This window comes from Danio rerio, chromosome 24, assembly GCF_052040795.2.
Source record: "Danio rerio strain M-AB ecotype USA chromosome 24, GRCz13ab, whole genome shotgun sequence".
Lineage (NCBI taxonomy): Eukaryota > Metazoa > Chordata > Actinopteri > Cypriniformes > Danionidae > Danio > Danio rerio.
The window spans coordinates 25,362,255-25,388,729 of NC_141044.1; the positions used below are offsets into that span (position 1 = coordinate 25,362,255).

Genomic DNA, 26,475 nt, shown 5'->3' on the forward strand with positions numbered 1-26,475 from the left:
ATTTAATAGGTGCAATTCTAAAATCGAAAATAATAATTTTGTGATTTTGCAGACAGTAGCTTCTCAGTAATATATGTCTCTGTGTTGCTGCTAATGACATGAGTTTAATGCAAAGTCACTTCATAACATCTGTTGAAAGTCCCTCTGAGATCGTTTTGTAGTTGTGTGATTATTAGCCAAGCTGAATCAATAAAGGAAGTTAAATCCTCTGTTTGATTTCCTGGGTCTCTTCTTTGTGACATATCTGCAGTTTCCATGCAAAAGCATCCTCTGACCTTCGAAGAAGATTTACTACTGATCACAGTGCTGTGCTTCTCTAACAAGATGCACATGACAATCCCACAACCACACATTTCAACTACATTTGGATTTATCGTGTAGGCCTACTTCATCGCCAACTTCTTTACAAATATCAGTGTGTGTTCAGTCTTTTCCCAGTTTGACGACAAACATGATGTTTCCCATAAGATTCTAATAAAATTGCTCTGATTGTTAAAATAAACATTCAACATCTATCTATCTACCTACCTATCTATCTATCTATCTATCTATCTATCTATCTATCTATCTATCTATCTATCTATCTATCTATCTATCTATCTATCTATCTATCTATCTATCTATCTATCTATCTATCTATCTATCTATCTATCTATCTATCTATCTATCTATCTATCTATCTAAATATTCCATCCATCCATCCATCCATCCAGATAGACAGATAGATAGATAGATGAGGCTTTGAAAATGAATTCATATTCTCGTTGTGAACTCATTTTGAACTCTGCATTTGAATGTAACTTCAATTGATCTGGTCAGTGCGAATAGAACAGCTTTGGCCTCAACATCCAGCAAGTCATTTGAAAGTTGACCTTTCTCTTCTGACATTCAGTTGTGCTGCCTCACATAAATTAAAAAAGAAAAAAAAGACAAACCCAGGGAATTCAGTGTTAAGTCCCACTGAAACAGCTTAGCGTCAGTCCATGAGATCATTTGGAGGATAAATGAACAAACAGTAGGTGCTGAGTCCATAACCAGTGTATTTGAAAAATCAATAGTAAAGGGTGTCTGAGAATGAATCACTCTTCAGACTGTGAGGTGTGAGTAAATCTCTATCAACAGGGCTTTGCTTTTCTACAATAAAGTCAATTAAAGCCAGCCAGGATCTGAGATTGCACTAAAACAAGCCAAGCATTCCTGACAACACTGAAAAACAACACAGATTGACATTTACTCAAGCAATGCAAATTGATAACCAGTGTCATTTTAGTTTATTTATTTATTTTTTTGTATATATAGAAAAACTTATACTGACATTATTTCCAAATTGACAAAACCTTAGTAAAAAAAAAATAAATAAATAAAATAAAATCAATAAAATTATTATAATTATAATAAATAAATGAATAAAATAAAAGTAAAGTAAAAATGTATAATAATAAAATAAAAAAATTTATTCAAATTAAATTAAATAGTTTTTTTTTTTAAATGTTGTGTTGGTGTCTAAATAAAAACATAATTAGTTAAATTACCAAAATAACTAACTTAATCTGTAAAAAAAAAATTAATTAATTGAAATAAAAATAAACTTAACTTAATTAAACAAATATAAAACAAAGCCTAGCTAAACTAAAATAATTATATGAATATAATAAAATTTAAATATCAAAAGTAAAATCTAGAAAAGAAATAAATATTAATATATTATATTTCTCTATATACATCAATAACAATAACATTCAGTAGAATAATAGTAAAAAAAAATTGTAGATTTAGAATGACATAAGGCTGAATAAATAACTTTTATTTCAGTCAATCAAATTCACATTACCTTCCTGTGGTGGATGATTCTGCCACAGTTTGGTCTCTTACAGACTAATAAAAGCCAAGCCAAAAATATTTTGAACGATTTGACATAAAACCATGTGAGCTAAACTATTAAGAGAGAGCCACACCTGCGTCTGTCTGCAGATTCATCAAGCGATTGCACTATGAATTTCTAATTTCCTGTCCTGCTGCCAATTGGCACACACAATACCCTTCTGCATTGGCTTTAGAAGAGCGGTGGAGCAGTTCTGCCAGATGTGCTTCTGAACAGCAGCGTCACAACAGATCAGCAACCTGCCTTCACTTTAACAGCCGCTCCAATGGACATCACAAACACATCCAGTAGCCCAGTCAAAGAAATATTCTGATTCTTCTTCTTCTTCAAAAAATACTTCTGATTCGGGCTAAAACATATTTTAAATATATGCTAAATATTTTTTATACATTAATAAATATTAAAATTTTAAACCCGAAGGGTCAATACAATATTTATTGAAATATTGAAAATATTTAAAATTTATTTGGGCGACGCGGTGGCGCAGTAGGTAGTGCTGTCACCAGCTAGAAGGTCGCTGGTTTGAGCCTTGGCTGGGTCAGTTGGTGTTTCAGTGTGGAGTTTGCATGTTCTCCCTGCATTCGTTTGGGTTTCCTCCGGGTGCTCCGGTTTTCCCCACAGTCCAAAGGCATGTGGTACAGGTGAATTGGGTAAGCCAAATTGTACGTAGTGTATGAGTGTGAATGAGTGTGTATGGATGTTTCCCAGGGATGGTTGCGGCTTGAAGGGCATCTGCTGCATAAAAACGTGCTGGATAAGTTGCGGGTTCATTCTGCTGTGGCAATCCCAGATTAATAAAGGGACTAAGTCGACAAGAAAATGAATGAATGAATGAAATATATTTGATTTTATTCTCTATTTAACAAAATATTTCTAAATGTATTTCCAAGTGTATACAAATAGACTTTGAATGGAGAATTAAAGTATACAAACTGAAAAAAGATTCATTGGAGTTACAATTGTTTTTTAAGGTAAGCAATTCATATGGACTAAAATTAAACAAACAAATGATTACTGTTTGAGCTGGGGGATTTTTTACATGCAATTAATGTTGCATTGACAGAATAATTAACAAAAAAAAAAAAAAAACGACCCAGTGCTGGGCACCGTAATACTAACTCTGGGGGACACAAACGTGCATGGGTCCTTACGCCCGATTCACGTGGGGTATCAGCGTCAACCCTTGATGCTGAAGTTTGTTGCTAATGCGACCATCATAGCATTGCCAGCCAATGAAATTAGACCACAAATGGTTACTGTTTGAGCTGGGGGATTTGCATAAAGCAAAGTGATTGACTGACGCTTTCATTGGCGCTTGAAAATTTGAGAAATTCCCAACACAGATTGATCCACAATTCAGTTTAGCAATGCTTGACGTCATGCATTCAAAAGGAATGGGGTGCATTGATGCTGACGCAGTGTATGAATCGGTTATTAGAATTGTCCTACCTAACCTAGATATTCTGATCTCATCTTCTGTGAGTGATCTAGTATTTTTTCCAAAAGATTTTTTTCTGATCTGCTTCTGCCCTATATGATAAAAAAACGCATTTTAAATATTTGTGCTGTATTTTGTAACTGTGTGGCTCAAACATTTATTTTGCAGATAAAAAAATATATATCATTTGATAAAATGTATAATTTTTTATAAACCAAAATATATTAAAATTGATTTTAGGGCAAGAAAAAAAAATTCCTATCTTAACAATATTTGTAAGTGTCCATCATTAAAAATGAACAAATGAAGAATTGTATTTAAACTAGTTTAGAGTAAGAGTAATATACTCAATGCTCATATACAAGCTTTTTTTTATGTTTAATAATTTTAACAACAAATACAAATTTCCTTCCAATAATGTACTTATATATTAGTTTAAATACATTTTAAAAAATGTACCAAAAAAGCAAATGATCAAAAATATATTTTGGACATTTTTGGTTTACTTCAAAATGTAGTTGAAAATATACATTCTTAATAATAATATATTATTCTTACTAATTTTAAAGACATTCTTTTAATCATATTGGTTAGATTGTGCTGCATGTACAGCATGAATATTCAAACAACACCTGACAGGAAAACAGGCACGGCTCATCCCGAGAGACAGACAGACATGTGCTTCACACAAAAGTCTGCATTTCATTCATGTGCTGAGATGTGAGAACGCAGCCCCAGTACACACAACATTATATAGAGGAAGTATAATTAATTATTGTGATTGCAGGATGTTTGGAAGCTACAGATGTTTGGAAGCAACAAAACATCAGAGGATTAAAAGCAGGAACTGAGGGGATGTTGACATGCTCTGTCAAAAAAAAACAAAAAATATCTCAGTTTCACCATTCAGATTTCTCCTCAGATTCTTTTTTCTTTTCAGAATCTAAAATGCTTTGCAATTGCAATTTACATCTTGCAATTTGAAGAAAAAAAAAGTGTAGTTATGAGAACCACCCGAATAATTATAATGCTATAAATATAAAGAGAAGAGAGAAAAAAAAGAAAATCAGAAGTTTGAGACAGAATTTTTTTCCATTGCAACTTTTTTCAACTCTCAGTATTATGTTTATATCTCACAATTGTAAAAAAAAACATTTAGCAACAGTGGCTCTCTTTTATAATTGTAAAACAATAAAATCTAAATAAATAGCTAGATATAAACATTGATGTTTATATCTGATGTTTTGATGACTTTTATCTGGTCATATTTACTTCATATTTCTCAATTTGATGTAAACAATTAAAATAAAATCATTCTTTCTCAGAATTGAATCTTTGCATATCTCACAATTACAATATACACTCACCAGCCACTTTATTAGGTACACCTTAGTGCCAGGTTGAACCCCCTTATGCCTTCAGAATTGCTTTAATCCTTTGTGGCATAGATTCAATAAGGTACTGGAAATATTCCTCAGAGATATTTGTCCATATTGACATGACAGCATCACACAGTTGCTGCAGATGTATTGTCTGCACATCCATGATGTGAATCTCCATGATCCTCAATTGGCACTAATAGGCCTAAAGTGTGCCAAGAAAATATCCCTCACACCATTACATAACCACCACCAGCCTGAATCGTTGATACAATGCAGAATGAATCCATGCTTTCATGTTGTTAATGCGTAATCTGAAATCTGACACTACCATTCGAATGTCGCAGCAGAAATCGAGGCTCATTAGACCAGGCAACGTTTTTCCATTCTTCTATTTGGTGAGCCTGTGTAAATTGCAGCCTTAGTTTCCTTTTCTTAGCTGACAGGAGTGGTACCCGGTGTGGTCCTTTGCTGCTATAGCCCATCCGCTTCAAGGTTTGTTGTGTTATGCATTTAGAGATGCTTTTCTGCAGAGCTCAGTTGTAACGAGTGGTTTCTATCAGCTCGAACCAGTCTGGCCATTCTCCTCTGACTTCTAGCATCAACAAGGTGTTTGCGTCCACAGAACTGCCACTCACTGGATATTTTCTCTTTTTTGGACCATTGTTTGTTAACCCTTAGACAGAGTTGTGTGTGAAAATCCCAGTAGATCAGCAGTTTATGAAATAATCAGACCAGCCCGTCTGTCACCAAAAACCATGCCACGTTTAAAGTCGCTGCCGACTTTCAGAGTTGCTGTCATGTGACTGGCCAGTTGGACAGGTGTACCTAATAAAGTGGCCAGTGAGTGTATATCCCTAATCCCTGTTAAGCCTAATAACTTACAAGATATAATCAAAACTACAAACAGAAAGATGTAAACATACAACTTTGCAACTACTGTAACTCCTTATCTCACAGTATATTAACTATTTTCTCTCTGAATTGGCCAGGAAAAGTCAGAATTATAAGATAAAATTGAAATAACAAAATACATTGTCTTTTTTTGCAAACAGGCTTCCACATACTTAAATTTTAATTAATGCTGCAAAATAGAGTTTATTATTATGTCCCTGTGTATTTAAGTGCTGAAGTGAAATTCATATTTTGTAATAGACATTTGGTTTTCAACACACACCCCTTATAATAAGGGGTTGACCAATCAAAACAGACTGGGTTAATTGACCAATCAAAGCAGATAAGATTCTGTGAATGGCGAGGTGTAGAGAAACCGGATCCTTGAACAAACTATTTCAGACATGTTGAGAAAAGAACAGATGTATATTTTGGGCAAAAAAATAATAATAATAAAATAAAAAATTCAATGGATGCAGAACCCTTAAAGCAGCATAATAGAGGCACTTTAGCATGGTCCTGAAGCAGCGGAGATGCTGAGATATTCAATTAGAGGCATGAGCGAGCTGTGCGGAAGTGCTTGCTCTCAACTCTACAGTGCATGTGCAAATGGATATTGACGGATTAGATTTTCCCCCCTCAAAAGGGCTGATAAAGCTGAACTTTAGCCAGAGGCGGGTTGCACAGAAGACAGACCTGGGCTGCTTTGCCGGAGCCGCCTGCTATAAATAGTGGCCAGCTGAGGACGAGAAAGAGCTGCCTTTGCATTTGGCCAGTGGTTCAGCAGGAAGACCATAAACATCAGAGCTCGGGCTGTCTGGCTGAAACGCTGCGCTCATCAGTATTCAGCTCACCTCTGCTGCATGCGGGAGATACTGCTCTGTCATCTGATAGCCCTTCTCCTCTCTACCGCTTCAGTGTGTGTGTGTGTGTGTGTGTTTGTGTGTCTAGTTCCTGTCTGGCTAAAGTTCATTTGCATCTGTCTTACAAAAAACCTCTGTCAGTATGAAATGGCATTTGCAATCTATTTTACTTCTGTAATGTGACGTATTTGGAGAAGATGATGAACGGATGACAAATTAAGTTTGGCGAGGACAGAATACTGTAATAAAGTGCTCTGATAGTGTTTCGTGTCCTACAAGAATAATCGGACTGAATCAAAAGCATACAATTAAAGTCCAACCAATTTACATATAAATGAGTCTTATGATTCTTCTGAGTGAAGCTTGTCCAAATGACTCCCAAAAAATTATGCTTGAGTTTCTGGTTATCCGGACAATTATTTCTTGTGCTCAAAAATTATTTTTTTTGCTGCTTCTTCAAATCGTTTTTTGGGGGACAACTTGATTGTTTTATGTTCAGTGTCCGATAAAATTTGCAAGTTAACTTTATTGACTTGTGTTAGGACATGATTGAATTAGTGACACGCAGTCAAATACTTTGTGGAACAGATCCACTACTTTTGATGCTTATAAATAATCATAAATCATGTTGCTGCATGTATTATGAGGTTTGCTTAAGGTGTAGCTTTCATGCAGCGAGAGCTTTGTATCTTTAATAACTTATGACAGTTTGTGTGCATTGAAAAGTAAGAATGATTAAAAAATCCATATGAAACAGTTGCTTATAAGTGATATGGCATCTTCAGTTTTGAGCTCAGGTCGCTTTGCACTCACACTACAAGCATACCGTGCCAAAGCCCAAGCAAACATCAGTCAGGCATGCCTCTTTAAACCACGGCGATTCAGAGCACTCACACTTGTCAAACAAACTGAGAAAACCTGGGCACAGTTCGGATATCATTGCTGGTCGTTACAGGTCTATGAAAGCATTTTCAAAGGACGAAAGTGAAGACGGGGAGCAGGGGAGTGATTGGCTGATTAAAAATTTGTGTTAACGAGCAGTTGGACAGGTGTACCTTTTGTAGGGTGTCGCTGACCAAAAGGCGTGGGCCCATAGAATTGTCCTGGCTTGGTGTAAACAAATCTCCAACAAATGGATTTTATTAGCCAGCTCTTTTAGTCAAACAAATTCACAAACAAATGCGTCTTGATTGTGATTCTCAAATGAAAAATTCTTGTTAGTCGGTTTTTCTGAGTCAATTAAAAACATACAATGGTATGTTGGGTTTTATAAGCCAGTCATTTTTAGTGAATTAAAACCAGCACAATCTATCCAACTGAACTATGATCAAATAATTCCAACAAAGCATCATGTGTTATTTTTAGCAAATCAAACTACAAAAAATGAAAACACTGTTGCTGAATGTTAAGCACAAATAAATAAATAAATAAATCAGCGACAGAAGTAGTCACATTTCTGAACTCTGACCCTTTAGTGAATCAAAATCATACAAATAAACCGAAACAAAACATTCTAAGTGTTTTACTTTGTAATGGAAGTGTTAAGAGTAAAGACTAAAGATTAATTTCATGAGTTGTAATATTTAAATGAATAATATTTAAGTGTGATTTAAAAACATACTTATAATGTCCACCACTAATTAAAATCCCTTAAAGTTTTTAAGGCATAGTTCACCCCAAAATAAAATTCTGTCACCCTTTAATTTCATTCCAAGCCTCTTTCTTTCTTCTGTGGAACATGGAAGAATGTATTTTTGAGTTGAGCGGCCCACTGGTGTCATTTTTCACAATACATTCAATAATGTGAAAGCATTTACTGTATGTATGCTGAAGAAAAAGAAAAAAAAAAACAATGGCAGGGGAGAAATAACTTGGCTTCACCACCATCTGCTGCAAAACTGTCACATTTAATTAGCTGTACTACTGTACTTTACCAAGCCACCACACACACCGCATCACATCACATACACATTGCTTCCTGAAATATCATTTATTCATATACTGTGTAAAAGTGAATTTGGAAGTCCAGTCCCTCTCCAGAGTGAATTAGATGTAAAGATGACTGCTTATGGACTGGGCATCAGAGTCCAAAACCCTTGAATATGAGACCAAATCTAGCTGAGAATGAGTCTGAAGTACCCCTACTGGAAAACTCATTATATGAAGAGTTTACTAAAATAAAATGCATCTCACCAATGCATGCAAGAGAATGCGATGCATAATGTAGTGAATGATAAACAATCAACTTTCTAGAGACCTCTGCTATGGTGGTTGTGGGATGGAAAATATTTGTGATTTACAACTGGTGGTTCATGACCCAAATGGCCACATATGTGTTCTGGGGTGCATTTTCTGAAAACTATCGTTAGCAAACTAAGGTCACAAACTGCATACGCAAACTGCATTGCAAACTTGTACAACTCTAGAGCTGTAGTTAGAAGCAACTAGAAAAAACATTTAGGTCATCTCGTCATTTGGTTTCAAAGCGTTTTTACAGTTCAATTTTAGTGATCTTTATGTTGACAATTGCATTGCCTTTGTAGTGCACTAGGAAAACATTTATGCCATTTTGAACGCAGCCAGGGCTCATGACAAAAGCTACAAGTGACCTATTATTTAAAAGTGGAATATATGTAACGTCACCAAAGTTGTAAAAAAACAAAATATATAGCATACAATACGTGAATAGTTTAAATTTATAGAAGGTTATTTATTAAGAATTGTGTCTGTAGCCTATTGAATATGACATGGACCTATTGGTTAGAACATTTCTTTAGTGGTGTGAATGTGTCAAAGATGTAATAGTAAAGTTTTTCAAATAAATAAATAAATAAATGAATGAATAAATGAATAAATAATATTCTACGTAATAATAATAATAATAATTATAATAATAATAATAATAATAATAATAATAATAATAATAATAATAATAATAATAATAATAATAATAAAGTAATAATATATAGCATACTATATAATATCATATAATACATAATAATATTAATAAATTAGTATCATGCATTTATTTTCTTGTCGGCTTAGTCCCTTTATTAATCCGGGGTCACCACAGCTAAACTTATTCAGCACATTTTTATGCAGCGGATGCCCTTCCAGCCGCAACCCAGCTCTGGGAAACATACACACACAAACACACACACTCATACACTACGGATAATTTAGCCTACCCAATTCACCTGTACCCCATGTCTTTGGACTGTGGGGGAAACCGGAGTACCCGGAGGTACCCAGAGGTCCACGCGAACGCAGGGAGAACATGCAAACTTCACACAGAAACGTCAACTGAGCCAAGGTTCGAACCAGCGACCCAGTGACCTTCTTGCTGTGAGGCGACAGCACTACCTACTGCACCACTGCTTCGCCCTAACAAATTAATACTAATGTTATAATAAAAATCATAATTAAAAATATAACTACTACTACTACTAATAATAATAATAACAATAATTATTAATAATACTATTACTACTACTACTACTACTACTAATAGTAATAATAATAAAAATAATTATTATTATTATGTAGAATTTTTTTTATTTTTTATTTCTCACTAAATAGCCTACTGTAAGCTGCTATCATTAATGATTTATATGATTTATATATGAGACTAGAATTTGTGTTTCATGTTTTAGAATAGAATATGCAATATTTATAATATTTGTAAAGGAAACATAGTGAAACATTTGTGCTGTTTACATATATTTCAAATAATATGGAAAAAAGTACATGTTTAAACCAAAACTAACCTAATATTAGATTTTTTTTTAATGTGTGCATGTAAATCAATATATTCATTCATTTATTTTAAAAATATAACTAGCATAATTTTTTTTTTTCTTTAAAGAAATAGTTACTCCACACTGCTTGGAGCATCATTAAAGACGTTTTAAGTTATAACTAACGTGGTTCAAACGATGGATCTACAACAAAGCAACTATGATTTTGGGAAAAATTTGTCATTACATTGTTCTTTTCCCAAATGATGCATCGTACTATGGTAGTCCAGTCGTGAGTTATGTTTTTTTGTTTGGGAAACGCATCAATGATTGGGTCATGGACTGGAGGGAGGAAAAACAATGCTAAATGCTTAATGAAGTGCAAAATAAATACATTTTTGTAATGTCACATTTCTTGTTTAGTCTAATCAAACTTTAATTCATAGAATATAAAAGAGAGTATTTATTATTATTATTATTATTATAACGAAATGTTTTATTTAATTTTCATTAAATTATTCATATTAAATCATGTATATAACTGAATAAATAACTAATTTATGTACAATAATTGTATTATGTGGTTAATATATAATATTAATGTAAAATAAATAAACATTCAGTCACAATACTCTTAAAATTAATAACAAAAAAATTTAAACCATAAAAAAGTATACTTTTAAGATCTTAAAACATATTTTCATAATGCCTCTCATTATGATTTTGGAACAATAGTTAGTTTCTTTTACAGATGCAACTTTTAATCATTTGTAACTAGAAAACAGGTTGAAATGTTCATTTTAAAAGCATGCACAACATAAAGCAGTGGAATATATAGAACCAAATCTAATCAATCAAGCTAAGATCCAACATATCTCTTTATGAGGTCAACATAAAAGCAAGTTCATTTCAGAGTGTGGGGAAACTGATAAAGAGGTGGATAAAAGAAAACAGAAGGATTCATTCAGCGTCTTTTTTCAGTAAATAAGACATTTTTCGGATGCATAAAAATCTGAGCACATGGAGCACATGCTGGATAAACTAATTTGGCTCTTACTGTTTGTGTTTTTTTTCATTAAATATCATTTAAAAGTTTGTCGGCTAGCTCGTCTCGCCCTCTGTTGCTGTGTTGTTCCTGCAGATTTATTCTCCAAATTTAATTTCCTCATCCTCCAAGTCTGTCTTAAGCCTCTGGGATACAATTATAGAGCTGCTGTGTGGAGAATGGCTGTCAATACGCAGCTTTCCGTGCATTGTTTGGCTGTGCTATTAGTGCTTAATTACTGGTGCAATCCAAGGCGCTCTTTATAATTCGAAAAACTCACTGCTTGGGAATGTACCATCAGAGACCTGCCATCAAATTTCAATAAAGGGGTGAATTATTTGTCGACTGTACATGCAGGAATTAACTGCGTGCAACAACAGTTAAAAATAAAAATCTTTAGGGTAAGTATTTCACAACAAGACTATTCCCCAAGGGAACGTACACTTTTAATATCCCATTTTTTTTCCACCAGAAAATGGAAAAGTCCAACATTAAGATCCCATGGCAGATGGTAGACTCTTCCAAGCCTAATTACCTTTTAGAAAAATGCTTTCCGAACAGATTTCACTTTGCATCGTCCACAAATGTGCTTCAGTAAGCAACTACATGTACTGATCATTAAAAGGATTATTCACCCCAAAATAAAATTTGTTGTTAATTTATGCACCGTCAGGCTATTAACAAATTTTTTCTTCAGTTGAACATTAAAGAAGATAATTCAGATAAACTGTCATGATTTATAAAGTCAACCCAGGCTCATTATTAAATCGTATCCCTGTATACACTTCTGGAGAGCAAGAAATACATCCTAGGAGATATGGTTTTTGCAGTTTTTGTTTTCGCGAATCCATCAGAGGCTGCTTCAGATCTCAAATTTTTGCTCTTCTCTTGTAAATCCACCAGTGGATGCTGTCGACTGACTGATTTACTGACTGACTGGACAACTGACTGATCTCCCCACCCACCCCCTTCACTACACCTAACCGATCTCAAATCCTAAACAAAAAAAGCCCTCGAGGCCACCTGATTTTTACATTTTATAATCTTATAATCATTTTATAACATTCTCGCCCTGCTTGTTTATTTTATTTTTTTGCCTTTTCTTGTACCTGCTTTCGGATACACTTTTTTGGTTGACTTGAAACCAGTCATCGCGGTCAACTCTTCTCTGCAAACTGCTTACCACGTAAAAGCCATCCACATGGATGTAAGCGGTTAGCTGCTAGCAGGAAAAGTTGTCCATATGGAGGTAAGCGGTTAGCTGATGCAGGAAAAGAAACAGAAGCCTTAGGAGGTGTTATACCACCCCATATTGTTAAAGACAAAATGCAGCCATACTAGCTCTGGCTACATGTTTCGCTCTTCCCAGAAATGCATGCTGGGGTAGATTTTCACAATAAGCCTGTGTTGCATAAAGTACCTATGTCTCCTGAAAATACATTGCATTAATTTTCTTTAATGTTTGTGTGAACTGGATGCTGCGACAGACTTTTACTTCAGCATGATTATGTATTCATAACTGATACTAAAAAATGAGTACAGGGCGGGATTTTATTTTTGTGTTCCACCTCTCATCTTTTATTTAAAGCAAACTGTAATGGATAAAGGGGCATGGCAAGCATGTTCCACTCAAGTCGTCAAACTGATATCATTAGAGAAGGACCATTCCAGAGCAGATTATAATTAGAGATTTAATATTATCAAAACAATAAGTTTATTTTCATGGAATTAAATTGGACATATAAATGGCTCACCTTAAGACTAACAGTGCGTGTTAAAAAATAAACATTATAAATTTTGTTTTCATGTGGACTTTGTTGAAAATGTTTCCAACAATTCCAAACAAAATTTAAGCCTTTTTGTACAAATTGTGCTTTGCATCATCAACAAATGTACATTTATGAGCAAGTACAAGTACTGATGATTAAAGAAAAGATTTACCATTAATGTACTCACTTTTATACAGTCCATGATTGTTTCTTCTTCGGCATTAAAGAGCCATGAAACCCCTCTTTCAGTTTAAGTATACCTCAAAATTTTTTCAAAAATGCTTCATGATGGGCGCTAAGTGCCGTAAGCTGAGGGAGGAGTGGGCATGGCTGCCAGAGCAAGGGTATAAGAGGGGAGCAAACAAAATGAGACACAAACCATGAAGAGACCCATGATATTATATTTTACAAAGTTAAAAAGCAAAGAAATAAACAGTAAGTAATTTAATGCCCTGAGAATGAGGAGGACTTCCCTCCTCAATCCCCGGGTCTAAATGCAAACACAATGGAGCAGTGCAGAAGGTCTCTTGCCCTATGTATTTCAACCATCAATCCTGCCGATAATCCGACGAATTTTAAACATGTGCATGGATAGGTGATGTGTCTGAATGGTAACAAACTCAATGGATAAAAGACAAAAGTCCGTCATTCACCAATTCTCGTACAGCTCTCCTGACAAAAATGCTTGCTGCAAACCAACAGTTTTGCTGTATCAACCCTGAAAGTGTTGTAGGAAAAAACATGCAACAAACCTTGTGGATCATGAAAACAAACACATACGACCCTTGATGGTTAAATACTGACAAAATGATCTAGTGTTCCCCACAAATAAAGCTGACATGTGCTAATGTTGCCTTAACTGATGCTAATCACACATAAATCTGGTAAAATCTCTAAAAAGTACTCGTGGGGGGTGTGGGGGGTTCTTGAACCTTTAAATTAAAAAATCTAGCTGAAACTGTGTTCTGTTGTGATTTGTCAAATCTGTGCAGCTAATAGACTAATACAACTTGTAACTGCAATTAAGGATTTAAAAATATATACTCAAATGTAAAATGAGAATATTTGACTTTATTTGAAAAAAAAGGATTAAACCCATTGATTAAAATAAAGTGTGAACAATTATTTGGTCACACTTTATTTTATATAACTATTCAAACTTATTACTGTCTTATTACCTGCTTTTAGGATATCATTAGTTTTTTAGCACTTATAAAGTGTGATTTTTGTTTACATCCCTAATCCTACCCAATACCTTAACCCAACTACTACTTTACTAACTATTAATAAGCAACTAATTATTAGTTTATTGATCAAATATAAAAGTCTAACTTGTAGTTAATAGGTTGTTAATAGTGTGAAATCTACATTAAAACAAAGTGTGGCCAATTATTTACTTGTGCAATTATGAATTAACTATTCACTTTTATAACTGTGCATAATAATAAAAATTAATCAATGTGTTTACTTATTTTTTAACGGTAAGTAAATAATCTTTTTTTGTGTGTGTAAAACAATCCTAATATTATTTGGTCCTGCTGATACACTGAGGTCTCATAATCTTATAAAGCAAAGAGTCAATCTGTGCAAGATTTTGAGCATTATTTACAACATTATAACATTAAATTCACAGTCTCTGTAAACAATCCAAGCAAAAACCAGATTTCTTTTTTTTTTTTGTTTTTGGCCAAACTCCCCCTTTAACAGCAAGTGCGAGACCAGCCATATATAATGTTGTATTTACCTCAGCTTTAATCTTGTTGTCTCCGAAGCATAGATGTTGCAAATATGCTGCCGCATTGGATTGAACTGAGGGAAACTGGTGCTGCAGCATCTGAATGACTTCAGGTAATTCAGGATCTCTCCAGCCGAACTCCCTGTGGAAAAAGAGAGAATATGAGAAAGAGTTTCACACTTGTGTTTTACAGTATGCTATGAAATCTGACTTATACATTGTACACTGCCAGACGTGCACCATTACCGCGAACATCTCTAACTCACAGAGGTTAAAGTGAAATAAATGCCCTTCCAGGAAATGTTACAGGGAAAATGGTTTCCATTATTCTGTTATTTCCTCTGATACAGTGGGTTTGAAGAGGTGGTAGGAGTTTACAATTGTGAATGCCTGAGTGTGTATGTTTCTCTGGGTAAGAACTACTTGATTCGATCTTTTTTATTGATGGTAGAGAAGTTTGACAAAAAGATTGGTTGTACTTAAAGGGTTTTGGGTTTTTGATGATCTAAAGCAGAGAAGCCCAAAGTAGAGCCCACAGGACAAAGTTGGCCCATGCCAACCTTTGATTTGGCCTGCCATCCCATCAAAAAAGAGAGGGAGAATGATGGGAAGGTGATTGGGGCGAATGCCCTTGACAGAGATCATCATTTCGAATTTAACGTAAACCTTTGTTTCTTTGTTTTATTACTGAGCTACAAAAAGGCAACTGAGATTAAACGATTCAATTAAATATTGTAAAGGAATCAGACTTTAAAATGTAAATACTGTCAGCAAACTGCAGACATCTGCAGACATCTGTGAGCAAATGAGTATAAGCTTGACTTGTGTATGCAGCATTGAACTTGTGTCATTTCAATACAACATATAAAAATGATACTGCGTTAGTCAATATGATTTAATACTTTTTTATTTCTAACTATAATTATAATTATATTATTTGTAATTTATAAATAATTTTCTAGTTATTTTTAAACATTACTGAATAAATTAGAAAATTACCCAAGGCAAATTTAATATATACGATTTGGTACATATTCAGCCCATACAGATGTCACTACTTCAATTTCTTTCTTTTGCCGCCGTTCATACTGCGTGGGCAGCGGTAGTTGGTGCGCCATCAGCTTTTGACCGCTGGGTGGCGCTTTAGCCACAGATTTTCAGCTTTGCATTTTCACAATACTAAATAGACGGTTCTGTATGTGTACCTTATGTGATGTGATGCTGTTGGTAAAGATCAGATCAGAGCGAGTTTTTGTGGTACCAAAATCCAGCACTGCATGCAATAAACTCATGCTCAGTCAAGAGAAGTAAAGGTCTAATCACCTAGGACATCAGTCAAATTAATCAACCTCTAGCCAAGAATAAAATAATAGGATATTTTATTATTTTAATATTTCAGACGACAGGTTAGTAATTATCTCATACATGGTTATATTCAAGTCACAGAAATAATAACTTTAATAAATAAAATAAAGTAAAATAAAATCCCTTCTCTGCCAGATATTGCTCTATGGTTTTAAAACCCTTTTCAAACTGTATTGTTTAACTCTGTATCATTTTTTATAACCTCTGTAGATATATTATATTTGAAGGACAAAAATAAGCGCGCAGCCTAGTTGCTTTTAAGATTTATTTTAGAAATGCATTTAGCTGACAGTGCACGCACAGCCACAATACAGAGAGAAAACGAAGCTAAATAATAAATGCTTTAATCTAAGCGAATCAGAAAAAACTTTGGCTAAAACTTCTTGGTTCACAGCAAATCTTTTTAAATGCATTAAAAGGCAAGCGCATATCTTAGCCTTACCCTGAGTTTGTTCACACTCTGCCTGCATTAAGATACATGCTGTATTTTAATATTGCTAATTTTGATGAATTAGCTCTAACTTTTGACAGACAGCTTTTTCTTCTTTTTACGCGGTTATGCGCACATTATATTTCACATGCAAGGTGACTGAAATTAAAATTCAAGTACAAAAGATACTGAGCCATTACTACAAGTAAAAAACAAATCAAAACAACAATTACTTTTCCTCCACGTCCTCATTCCTCCACGTCACCACAGTCTTTGACGGCTTTATTGTTGTGTTCTCCTTTATGCTTTCCTTTTGATATTTGTTTGGAGTGGGGAGCTCCAACCTGCTTTAGGTTTGTTTGGTTGTTCTTTATTTTGTTGTTGGGCTCCCCATCTCTTGTCAATTTGAATTGTTTTGTTGGTTATGTTATATTAATAAATAATTTAGCTGGAGAACTTTGGCCGTTGTTTATTATGTTACGTTGTCTTTTGGTCACGAGTCTTATTTAAGTTAGGGACCGTAACATAATTTATTAACATAAAATACTTTCAAGGAGAACATTTGACATTTCAAAAAAAACTGAACTGAAACTAAATTAATAAAAATACACTTGCAAGACTTAATTTTTGTCCTGCGGCAAAATAGTTTTTATTACACTTTTACTGATCTGCTTGAGGTAGGTCAATTTATTTTTATGCTTTTGATGAAGCAGCATTCAACTTAAGCTCTTTAGACCATGCACCGGACCGTTTCTCAGTGTTTCGCTGCAATGTCTTTAAATAAATAATTATTAAGGCCTATTTTCATTGTTAATTTATATTTCATTATTTGTTTATTATTATGTACAATAATTCAGACATAAAATGAAATAGTAAAATATAATCAACAATGAAAATGTAAATAAAACGTAAATGAAAACATAAATGAAAAAGCTTATTTAATGACCGTAGTCCTATCAAAATAAATCTATATTTAGACTAAAAGACAGCTTTATTGATTTATTTTTACTTATTTAGGCCTTCTTATTTGTTCTGAATGTTTGTGCTTTCACTTTAGTTGTCTTTTATTTCTTCAATTCTACTTTCCAAAATGAATCCTTATTGCACTTATCAAATTTACAGTGATAATAAAGCGTTTTAACAAATTTTAATGATTAATGAATGAATTATAATGCTTTGTTTTATCGTTTCATCTTTATTTATAAGTACAGTGGCATATTTACAGCTGCTGTATAGGCTATTTCTGTCCGTTCGCATCCCGTCCCTTTGTGCCCCCTTCCAGCATATTCACAAACTGAGGTCATAAAAAACACGTTCTTGCCAATTTAAAGTGGCAGCGGTATATGCCACGGCGGTAATAGCCACATTGAACTCTCACCTACTGTAGCTAATCTAGTGTGCTTTTTGGCTTTTTATAGGAAAAAGTTTGGGCACCCTTTATCTAAAGAAACCTTGAACGATAATTATTTACCTTCAGAAACCAGAATAGTCAGAAAATTTTATCAAGAACCAATAAGATTCTGCACTTTTTCATTAAAGTTCAGAGGAAACATTTAACAATATTAAACATTATTAAAAGCAAACAGACATATGTTGGATATATACTTAATAATCGAATGTTATTATGTAATAAATATTAAATGCTTAAAAATGTATATCTAGAAAAGCATACATTAACATTATAAATGATACACATTATTTTGACAGTTTAAATTGGTCAAATGTATTAAAGTGGTTAAAATTGGTCACATGTATTTATGTATAAGTTATCACATACGATATTATTTATAAGTTAAAGGTCTATTTATTTATGTGTGTAAGCTTTAGATTAAATTGGTCGTTTTACGTTCGTGCATGCATAGATTATATAAATTTATATAATAAAAGTATCAAAAGTTGGAAAAAACAAAACAAACTTGACCTTGATTTTCTGAAAGACTTAGCTTACCATTTAGCAACCACCAAACACCCTAGCAACCCCAGTAAGGTCTTGGAAACCTTAGCAATGTTGCTTTTAAATGGGAAACCTAGTTTATATCTTGTTAGTTAATAAACACAACCACTACACACCTTTCATGGTCATTTCTTTGTTTTTGAATAGAATAGAAGCTAAATATTTTTAATCTCAAGAGTCCATCCCAAAGTATGGCAGCTTTTGATAAACACAGGCTCTAAACAAATGCTTTTTATCTCTGCAAGATTGTATTTGTTGGCGATAAGAAGAACCACAGGAGGAATTTGGAGGGTTGTTGGTGTCTAAAGCCCTTAACCTGAGGGCCGGCACTGCTTGAAGGCAGATGCTCTCTCCTGGCTCGCAAACAGAGCGATAAGCATCAGTCTGCTTGCAGTTTGGGACCTGTTCCTCTTGAGAATCAGTCTTCCCACTCACCGGCCCGTAATCAAAAAGAAAACCATCAGCTGATAAGATAAGCATTGTGCTTTTTAATTAATTAAAACTCGCGATTCTCAGTTCAAATGAAATGCCACTCTTGTGCCGTACGGAGTGGTGGGGAAACAGGTTTCACAGGCACTGTGCTAAACGCTGTAAAATGGGGCCAGTTGACACCATCAGAATAGTTTCTTTTCCTTTTCCCCCATCGATGTGCAGGAACTTCACAGGCAGCATGACAGAACTGGGGCAGAAGAAAGAAGTTTTCTATGTGTGTGTACGTGCGAGGAAAGATCAGATATAGCGCAGTCATTCAACACATGATCATACAACCCCGCTTATGCACAAACAGCATATATACACACATACAGAACAGTCACTATAGCTACAAAGATCCAGATCTTCACAAGCGTCATGCGTTTTGAGTTCACATCACACTCACACACAGACTTCACATGCACAACCACAGACAACCAAGCATCTGCTTATATAAAACCCAAAGGTGTACATACTGTATGAATAATAATGGAAGAAATCCATGTTTATGTGATATATTGACATTATATTAAAATATTATATGCTATATTTTGCCTAAACCAACATTATATGCTATACTTTGTGATATATTTTCACATCACACTCCCACACAGGCTTCACATGTACAATCACAGACATCCAATCAAACGCTTGTATAAAACCCAAAAGTGTACACTGCATGAATAATAATGTAATAATTCAGTGTTTACATGAGATTTTGACATTATATTTAAATATTATATGGTATATTTTACCTAAACCAACATTATATGCCATATATTTGTAAAATATTTTCACATCACACTCACACTCAGGCTTTTCATGTAGCCTACAAGCACAGACAACCAAGCATCCGCTTATATAAAACCCAATGGTGTACATACTGCATGAATAATAATGTAAGAAATTCATGTTTACGTGGGATTTTGACATTATATTTAAATATTATATGCTATATTTTGCCTAAACCAACATTATATACTATATCTTGCAATATATTTTCACATCACACTCACACACAGGCTTCACATGTAGCCTACAACCAAGCATCTGCTTATATAAAACCCAAAGGTGTACATACTGTATGAATAATAAAGGTATAATATATATTTAAATACATGTTTATGTGATATTTTGACATTATATTTAAATATTATACCCTATATTTTGTCTAACTTTGCCCCGTGGTGGTTGTCAGTCAATTTAAATAATGACTGATTCAAAGATATTGCATCACGGGTCTCTGGTTCTGTTAGCTTGTACATTCGTTTAGATCTTTTCTCAGCATTTGACATAGTCTCTCACGACATTCTTATCTCACAACTCGCTTCTTTTGGTGTTTCTAACACTGCCCTATCTTGGTTTACTTCTAGCTTGTCTGCTTGTCAATGTTACATCACTATCCACCAGTCTTAGGCCTCTACTGCTTTGGTTTCACACCATATATCTCAGGGTTCTGTTTTCGGGGTTGCTGCCTTAATGTAACATTAGTCTGTCCCACTTTATTTTCAATGGCCTTAACAAATTTATACTTACACTGAAATTACTAATGTGTTATGTTGGAAGATAGGAATACATTTTTACTATTTTTGTATGTTTTTTCATAATCTTTTATTTTAAGACATTCAATGCTTTTTAAAAAAAAAATTAAAATCTTTTATTTTAAGATGCTTTTTGAATCTTTTATTTTAAGACATTTTTTAAGATTTAATTTTAAACACATTATTATGATTTTAAGATTCTTTTATTTGAAGACATTTGCCATTGTTGTTTTAAATCTTTTATTTAAAGACATGTTTAAGCTTATTTTATGTTGTGTAATGCATGTAAATACATAAGTCATTCATTTTTGTAATTCCATCTTTAATTCCATTAAAATTGATTTGGTTTAATTAATTTACCCTTAAACCTACCAATACCACCAAACTTGTCCCTAACCCGGCCCATATCCTATCTCAAGAGCACCAGAAGTGTTCTGCAATACATTATGAACACAGTAAGTACATTGTATTTATTTGATGTAAGTACATCGTAGTTAAGGACCCATTAGTCATTATGGCCATGGCTGTTATGCAGATGACATTCATTCATTCGTTCATTCATTCATTCATTCATTCATTCATTCATTCTCATCCACTTTTCTGGGGCCGAGTCGCTGGGGCAGCAGTCTTAGGAGAGAACCCCAGACTTCCCTCTCCCCTGACACATCCTTCAGCTCCTCCGGGGGAATCCTGAGGCATTCCCAGGCCAGCCAAGAGACATAGTCCTTTCAGCGTGTCCTGGGTCTGAGGCCTCCTCCTGGTGGGACATCTACCAAACCACCAAGATGACACCCAGCTTCATATAAATTCTCCACTTCCCACAATTGCCTTTTGGTGTGTTTTAACAATATAAACACCTGAATTATCAATCATTTTCTCAAACCGAATACTGACAAAATAGATCAACTTCTTGTTGGCTTACAAAAGCATATTGCTGTGCCAACAATGTTGATATTGCTGGTATTTTATTCAGATCTTCCACCGACATTAAATATTTTGGTGTAAAGTTTGATTGCTCTCAATCCTTCCAACAGTACATCACATCTTCTCTCACTAAATCTGCCTTCTTTCACTTCTGTAACATCACTCGCTTAAGTCCCTTACCAAATAAGATGCTGAGTTTTTGGTTAAGGGATTTATTCCCACTAGACTTCATTACAGTAATTATCTTTGCTATGGTGTTCCAAACAGAACAATACATAAGCTACAACATATGCAGAATTTTGCAACCATCACTCCTATTTTGCAGACACTTCATCGGTTACCTGTCTGTTATCATCTTCAATACAAGATACTCCTTATTACTGATAAAGCATGTCATGGTCTCACCGCTCCATACATTGCTGATCTCATTCATTATTACATACTCGCTTGCAGACTTCAAAAGGCATCTTCTGATACTGGTCGACTTGTAATTCCACATCAAAAGTTAGCATCAATTGTTGAATGAACATTTTATGTTTTTGTGTCCACACTTCAGAGTCCGATTTCTAAACACGTTCGTCATCTACCTTCATTGCAACATTTGAAAATATTATCTTGTTTGACTGTTCACTGACTGCATGATTTATTACTGTATGACCATTGAATTCTACCTTATTTACCTGTCTTCTGTTTATTTGTTACTGTAAAGCAACCTTGAGTCTGCAGAAAAGCGCTACAGTTATTATTATTGAGAATTAAGAGCCATATTCCACTATAGGGCTCAATTTACACCACATTTCCAATCAAATCAAAAGTAGACACCAATTACAGGTCTAAAACATTTGAGGTAGTAAAAAACACATTTGCTTAGACTACTTGAAAGTATAAACAGCATATGGCACACAAAACTGGAAACATTTCAGAAGCTTAGACGTCGACATCTGATTAGTAGATTTTTTCAGGATTTCTGGGAGAAGTCTGTTGCATTTTTAAACAGTCCACCTTGAAACAAAGCTGTTTTGATTCCATTATTGAAGAAGACAGACATGTTCAACTAAACATTGGATCTTGGTTAAGTATGCTAATTTATGGCATAGACTCTCTACAAATGAACGCAATATTCTTTAATGATTTACTGATTGCTTTACATATCGGTCAGACTCTCTCTTGGGGTGTCATTGGCAAATGAAAACTGGTAGGGAGTCCAAAACTTCTGCAGTCAAAGTTAAGGCCCTTATAAGACTTATACAGTACATTACAGATTCCAGCTTTTCATAGCTTAACATTGAACAATACATGTCTTCTGGCTGACAGTGATAGAGTGGCATCGTGCAACCGTTTCACATTCACTGTGGGACAAACAATATTAATGCATTGTTTCTGGAATAGGCTTAATCGTGTAAAAGCATGCACATAAACACACCCAATCATACTGTAACACATGCAGTGGTTCAGCGATTGAGGAGAAACATGAACACCAAATTCATCAGCTCCCTCACAGACACACATAATTGGGTGTCAAAGTGGGAGAGACAACACAAGAAGTCTGCAAAGCTAAGCTGTCTAAACATCCAGCTTCTTTTTCTGTGTCCAAACTATCAGTATCGCTTCAGGTAACAGCTGCCAGACTACAGGATCTTTCTCCACCCATAAAATCTAGGAAATGATGGGTCCACTCAAGACGACTGCTGGCAAGGCACTGGGCAATGGCTAATACGAGCGGACAGGCATTGTCATGGCCTCCATCCAAAGGCTTCCAGCCTCCCCTTGCCAGAGGATTATTTTTAGCAGATGTTAATAATGGACTCTCAGTCATAATCATTGTGGCCGTGTAAGTGAGAGGTGCTGTAAAGTGAAACTGTCCCTGTGATTCCTTTAATGGCCATTAAGTAAAATAACAGGCACCCGGCAACATCATCATGCATTTAAAGCCATTAATACAAGTACTTAAAGCTGCCATAGTGAATAAAGCCCATTTAATCTCATGCCAGTTTGCGGTCAGACTCGGGAGTTCATTGACAAAGCTGATTTATCCCACTTCAATCAATACCTCCGACTGATTGTCTTACAACTACATGAGTCCCAAAAGGCAAAGGAGTAGTAAATAACTGGCACAGAGACATTAACTGAAATGTAATCAAGTCTGCTGCAAGAATTTAAAGGGCTTCATTGGTCATATGGACTTTACACTCTGAAAACAAAGGTATCAAATGGGGATTTCACAGTAATTCCATAGAAAAAAAACACTGGTTTCCCAAAGAAGCTTTCAGTGAACACTTTAAGAGTCCCTTTAGTAAAAATCAAGGCAATTTCTAAGGAATTTGCCCAAACTATTTGCAAATTCATCCGTCAATACTGTGTACTGTGAATTTCCTCCTAAAGGCACTGATATACTTTAAATAAAATTGAAGAACAAACTGGTGAAGTTTATTTAATAACTATTTTCGAGAGTAGCATGTGCTTATGATTGATCACAGCTGGTTCGCATTAGCTAACGCATGATTTACCAATCGGATGATTCCTAACTCACTATAAATAACCAGAGTTTCTTAATTCAGTTATCTTCGCCTTGAAGAATCCCCCCTTCCACCCCTTCTTCTTCTCCTTTCCCTTAATAGGCTGGCACGGTGGCCCAGTGGTTAGCACTGTTGCCTTACAGTAAGAACATCACTGGTTCAAGTCATTAACAGGTCATTCGACGTTTCCATGTGGAGTTTACATGTTCTCCCCATGCTCACGTGGGTTTCCACCTGGTTCTGCGGTTTCCTCCCACAGTTCAAAGACATGAGACCAATCCAAATTGGCACTATAGTCAAGTTCTTAACCAGCATTATATATCTCCATAGAATAATCATTTGCTATGTGTAAACTTTTGAAATTACATAATTGCGATGTCAAATGTGATTTTGGATCATACCACATCTGTCACGGTTGTTTTTGCACACTCCTGAGTGTCTCTTTGGTCACATGGTTTTGTTTTGGTGTTCCACGTGTATCTGTTACGTCAATGTTATGTCATGTGCTATGGCAGAGCTTCTGCTGTTCTGATTAGCCTGCTGGCTGCGGCCGTTATCTCGGCCATATCTGGACAGCGTTCCTTTTGCCTTTTGTCTCTCGTCAGTTAGTTGTGGTTGTTCATGTATTTCTGTCTGTTGTCAGTACTGGCCTGGATTATATTCTGGACTCCAGGGGCCTCATGTATCAACGCTGCGTACGCACAAAAACTTTGCGTACGCCAGGTTTCACGCTCAAAATCGCTCACGTTTGGATTTACTAACGATGAACTGAACGTGGGAATGTGCGCACCAGCTTTATGGCAGGCGTACGCACATTTTTTGTGCGTGTCTGTTTTATTTCCATTGGCGACTCCTAGAGGCAGTTGTTAAATTGCACTCTACAAAGTGTCTGAGCCGTGCAATGGCAGCTGTATGAGACGGGTTCAACTAGCAGGTACATAAGGTTTCCATACCATACAGTTGACCAGCTAAACATTAAAGCGCAATTTGCAGCGGTCGCCTGTTTTCCCAATGTAATCTGAGCTATCTACTGCACGCACATTGCTATAAAGACACTATCTGAAGATGAATTTGCATTCGTGAATCAGAAACATTTCCATTCAATAAATGTGCAAATAAAATATGATGCACAAACTTATTGATTCCTACTTGTCTTTTTCGTGATAAATAGTTGGCAAAATCTGATATGTAGCGGGGGAAAAAAGAAGAAAGAGTTCATCAGACGCTGGATTCGAACCGAGTTCATGCTCGAACGTGTCAAAACATGTTGGCATGCGTCTTATGAGCTGCGCCACTGAGACTGTTTCGAATGTTGCAACATTTTACACCTATAAACCACTCTATTTTTTTCTTTTGTTGTTAATTCTGGAGAACAAACTTGCAAATAACACCGCTTTTTTCCATTCTACCTCCGAAAGCAGCACCTCCAATTCACATTCTGTTCAAAGTTTCTCTTTTTGCTTGATTTTTTTTCTGCGTACGCACATTTACAGCTTTGTGCGTACGCAATGTTTTAGTATGATTTCCACGCAAGTCTTCGTACATGAAGCCCCAGATCTGCTACTCTGTTCTACAGTCTGAATTCCATTCCCATCTATGAGTGACCACTCTAGTACTCTAGTAAGTTTTATTTATTTCTGTTTTAACTTTTTTCCTTGTTATTTGACTCACAGTCAATAAAGTTTTACTTGCAATTGGATCATTACTTGTATATATTTCTAGCCATGACAACATCCTTTGAATTTGTAGCCTGTATTGTGTACACATACCAGAAATCCCAAACAGTGTCTGTTTACAGTAAATTGAAAACAATGTAAAGATGTTGTACAATTGATGTTTGGCATGCAGGGAAAGGCTATTTGTTTGCCAGATGTTTATGAAAGTGGTCTTCTCACAGAAGGGTACACACAAACAGCACGATGCATTTACAACCCCACCTACTTCAGAGCATGGGTGGTGGAATGTTTAAAAACAGTATACCATCACTTAACCTTTTCTAACTTGGGGTTTCTAATGTGGTTTCAAACCACTTGCTATAGTTACAATCCAATCTCGTCTAGTTGTGGGATGGTGTTTCAAAGATAATTGGAGAGGTTATGTTGGTTCCATGACACATATGAGAGTGACGATTAAAGTGGAGTGAGTGTAAAGTAGGCTCGCTTGTAGGAGCTGTGTGAGCAAACCTCACCATCTTGGTCTCAAGAAGACCTTAGCCCTTAGAGACCTCAGCCTTTAGAGTCCTTGTTAGTGTGCCTGCCTTCAATGCCTTCAATGCTGGTTCCATCTCCCCTTGAGGTGCTAAGATTTAAGGGGGTGTCTGTAATGGAGGCCAGCTAGTATGTACTGTGTCCAAAAACTGCAATCTCCTTGCCTCAATTTATGCATTAATAACTGACACTGGAGACTTGTGTCTTTTGAGCCATTGTAAGTGTTACCACCTTCAATACCAGGCATGCTGGTTTGATCTCTATTTTTGATGGTTTGAATTGTACCGAAGAGGTTTTATTGACGGTGTGACCAGGATGGGAGTGA

The 26,475-nt window shown here is 35.2% G+C and overlaps 1 protein-coding gene across 9 annotated transcripts in view; it reads right to left on the reverse strand.

Annotated features, from left to right (window-relative positions):
* The window catches only part of ctnnd2a (catenin (cadherin-associated protein), delta 2a), a 640,689-nt gene that overhangs the window by 172,180 nt on the left and 442,034 nt on the right, over positions 1-26,475 (reverse strand). For all 9 annotated transcript variants that reach the window (XM_087309485.1, XM_087309483.1, XM_087309489.1 and 6 more), the window contains one exon: positions 14,752-14,884. In XM_087309485.1, coding sequence (XP_087165611.1) covers positions 14,752-14,884 — 133 coding nt within the window. The remainder of the gene's footprint in view (positions 1-14,751; positions 14,885-26,475) is intronic.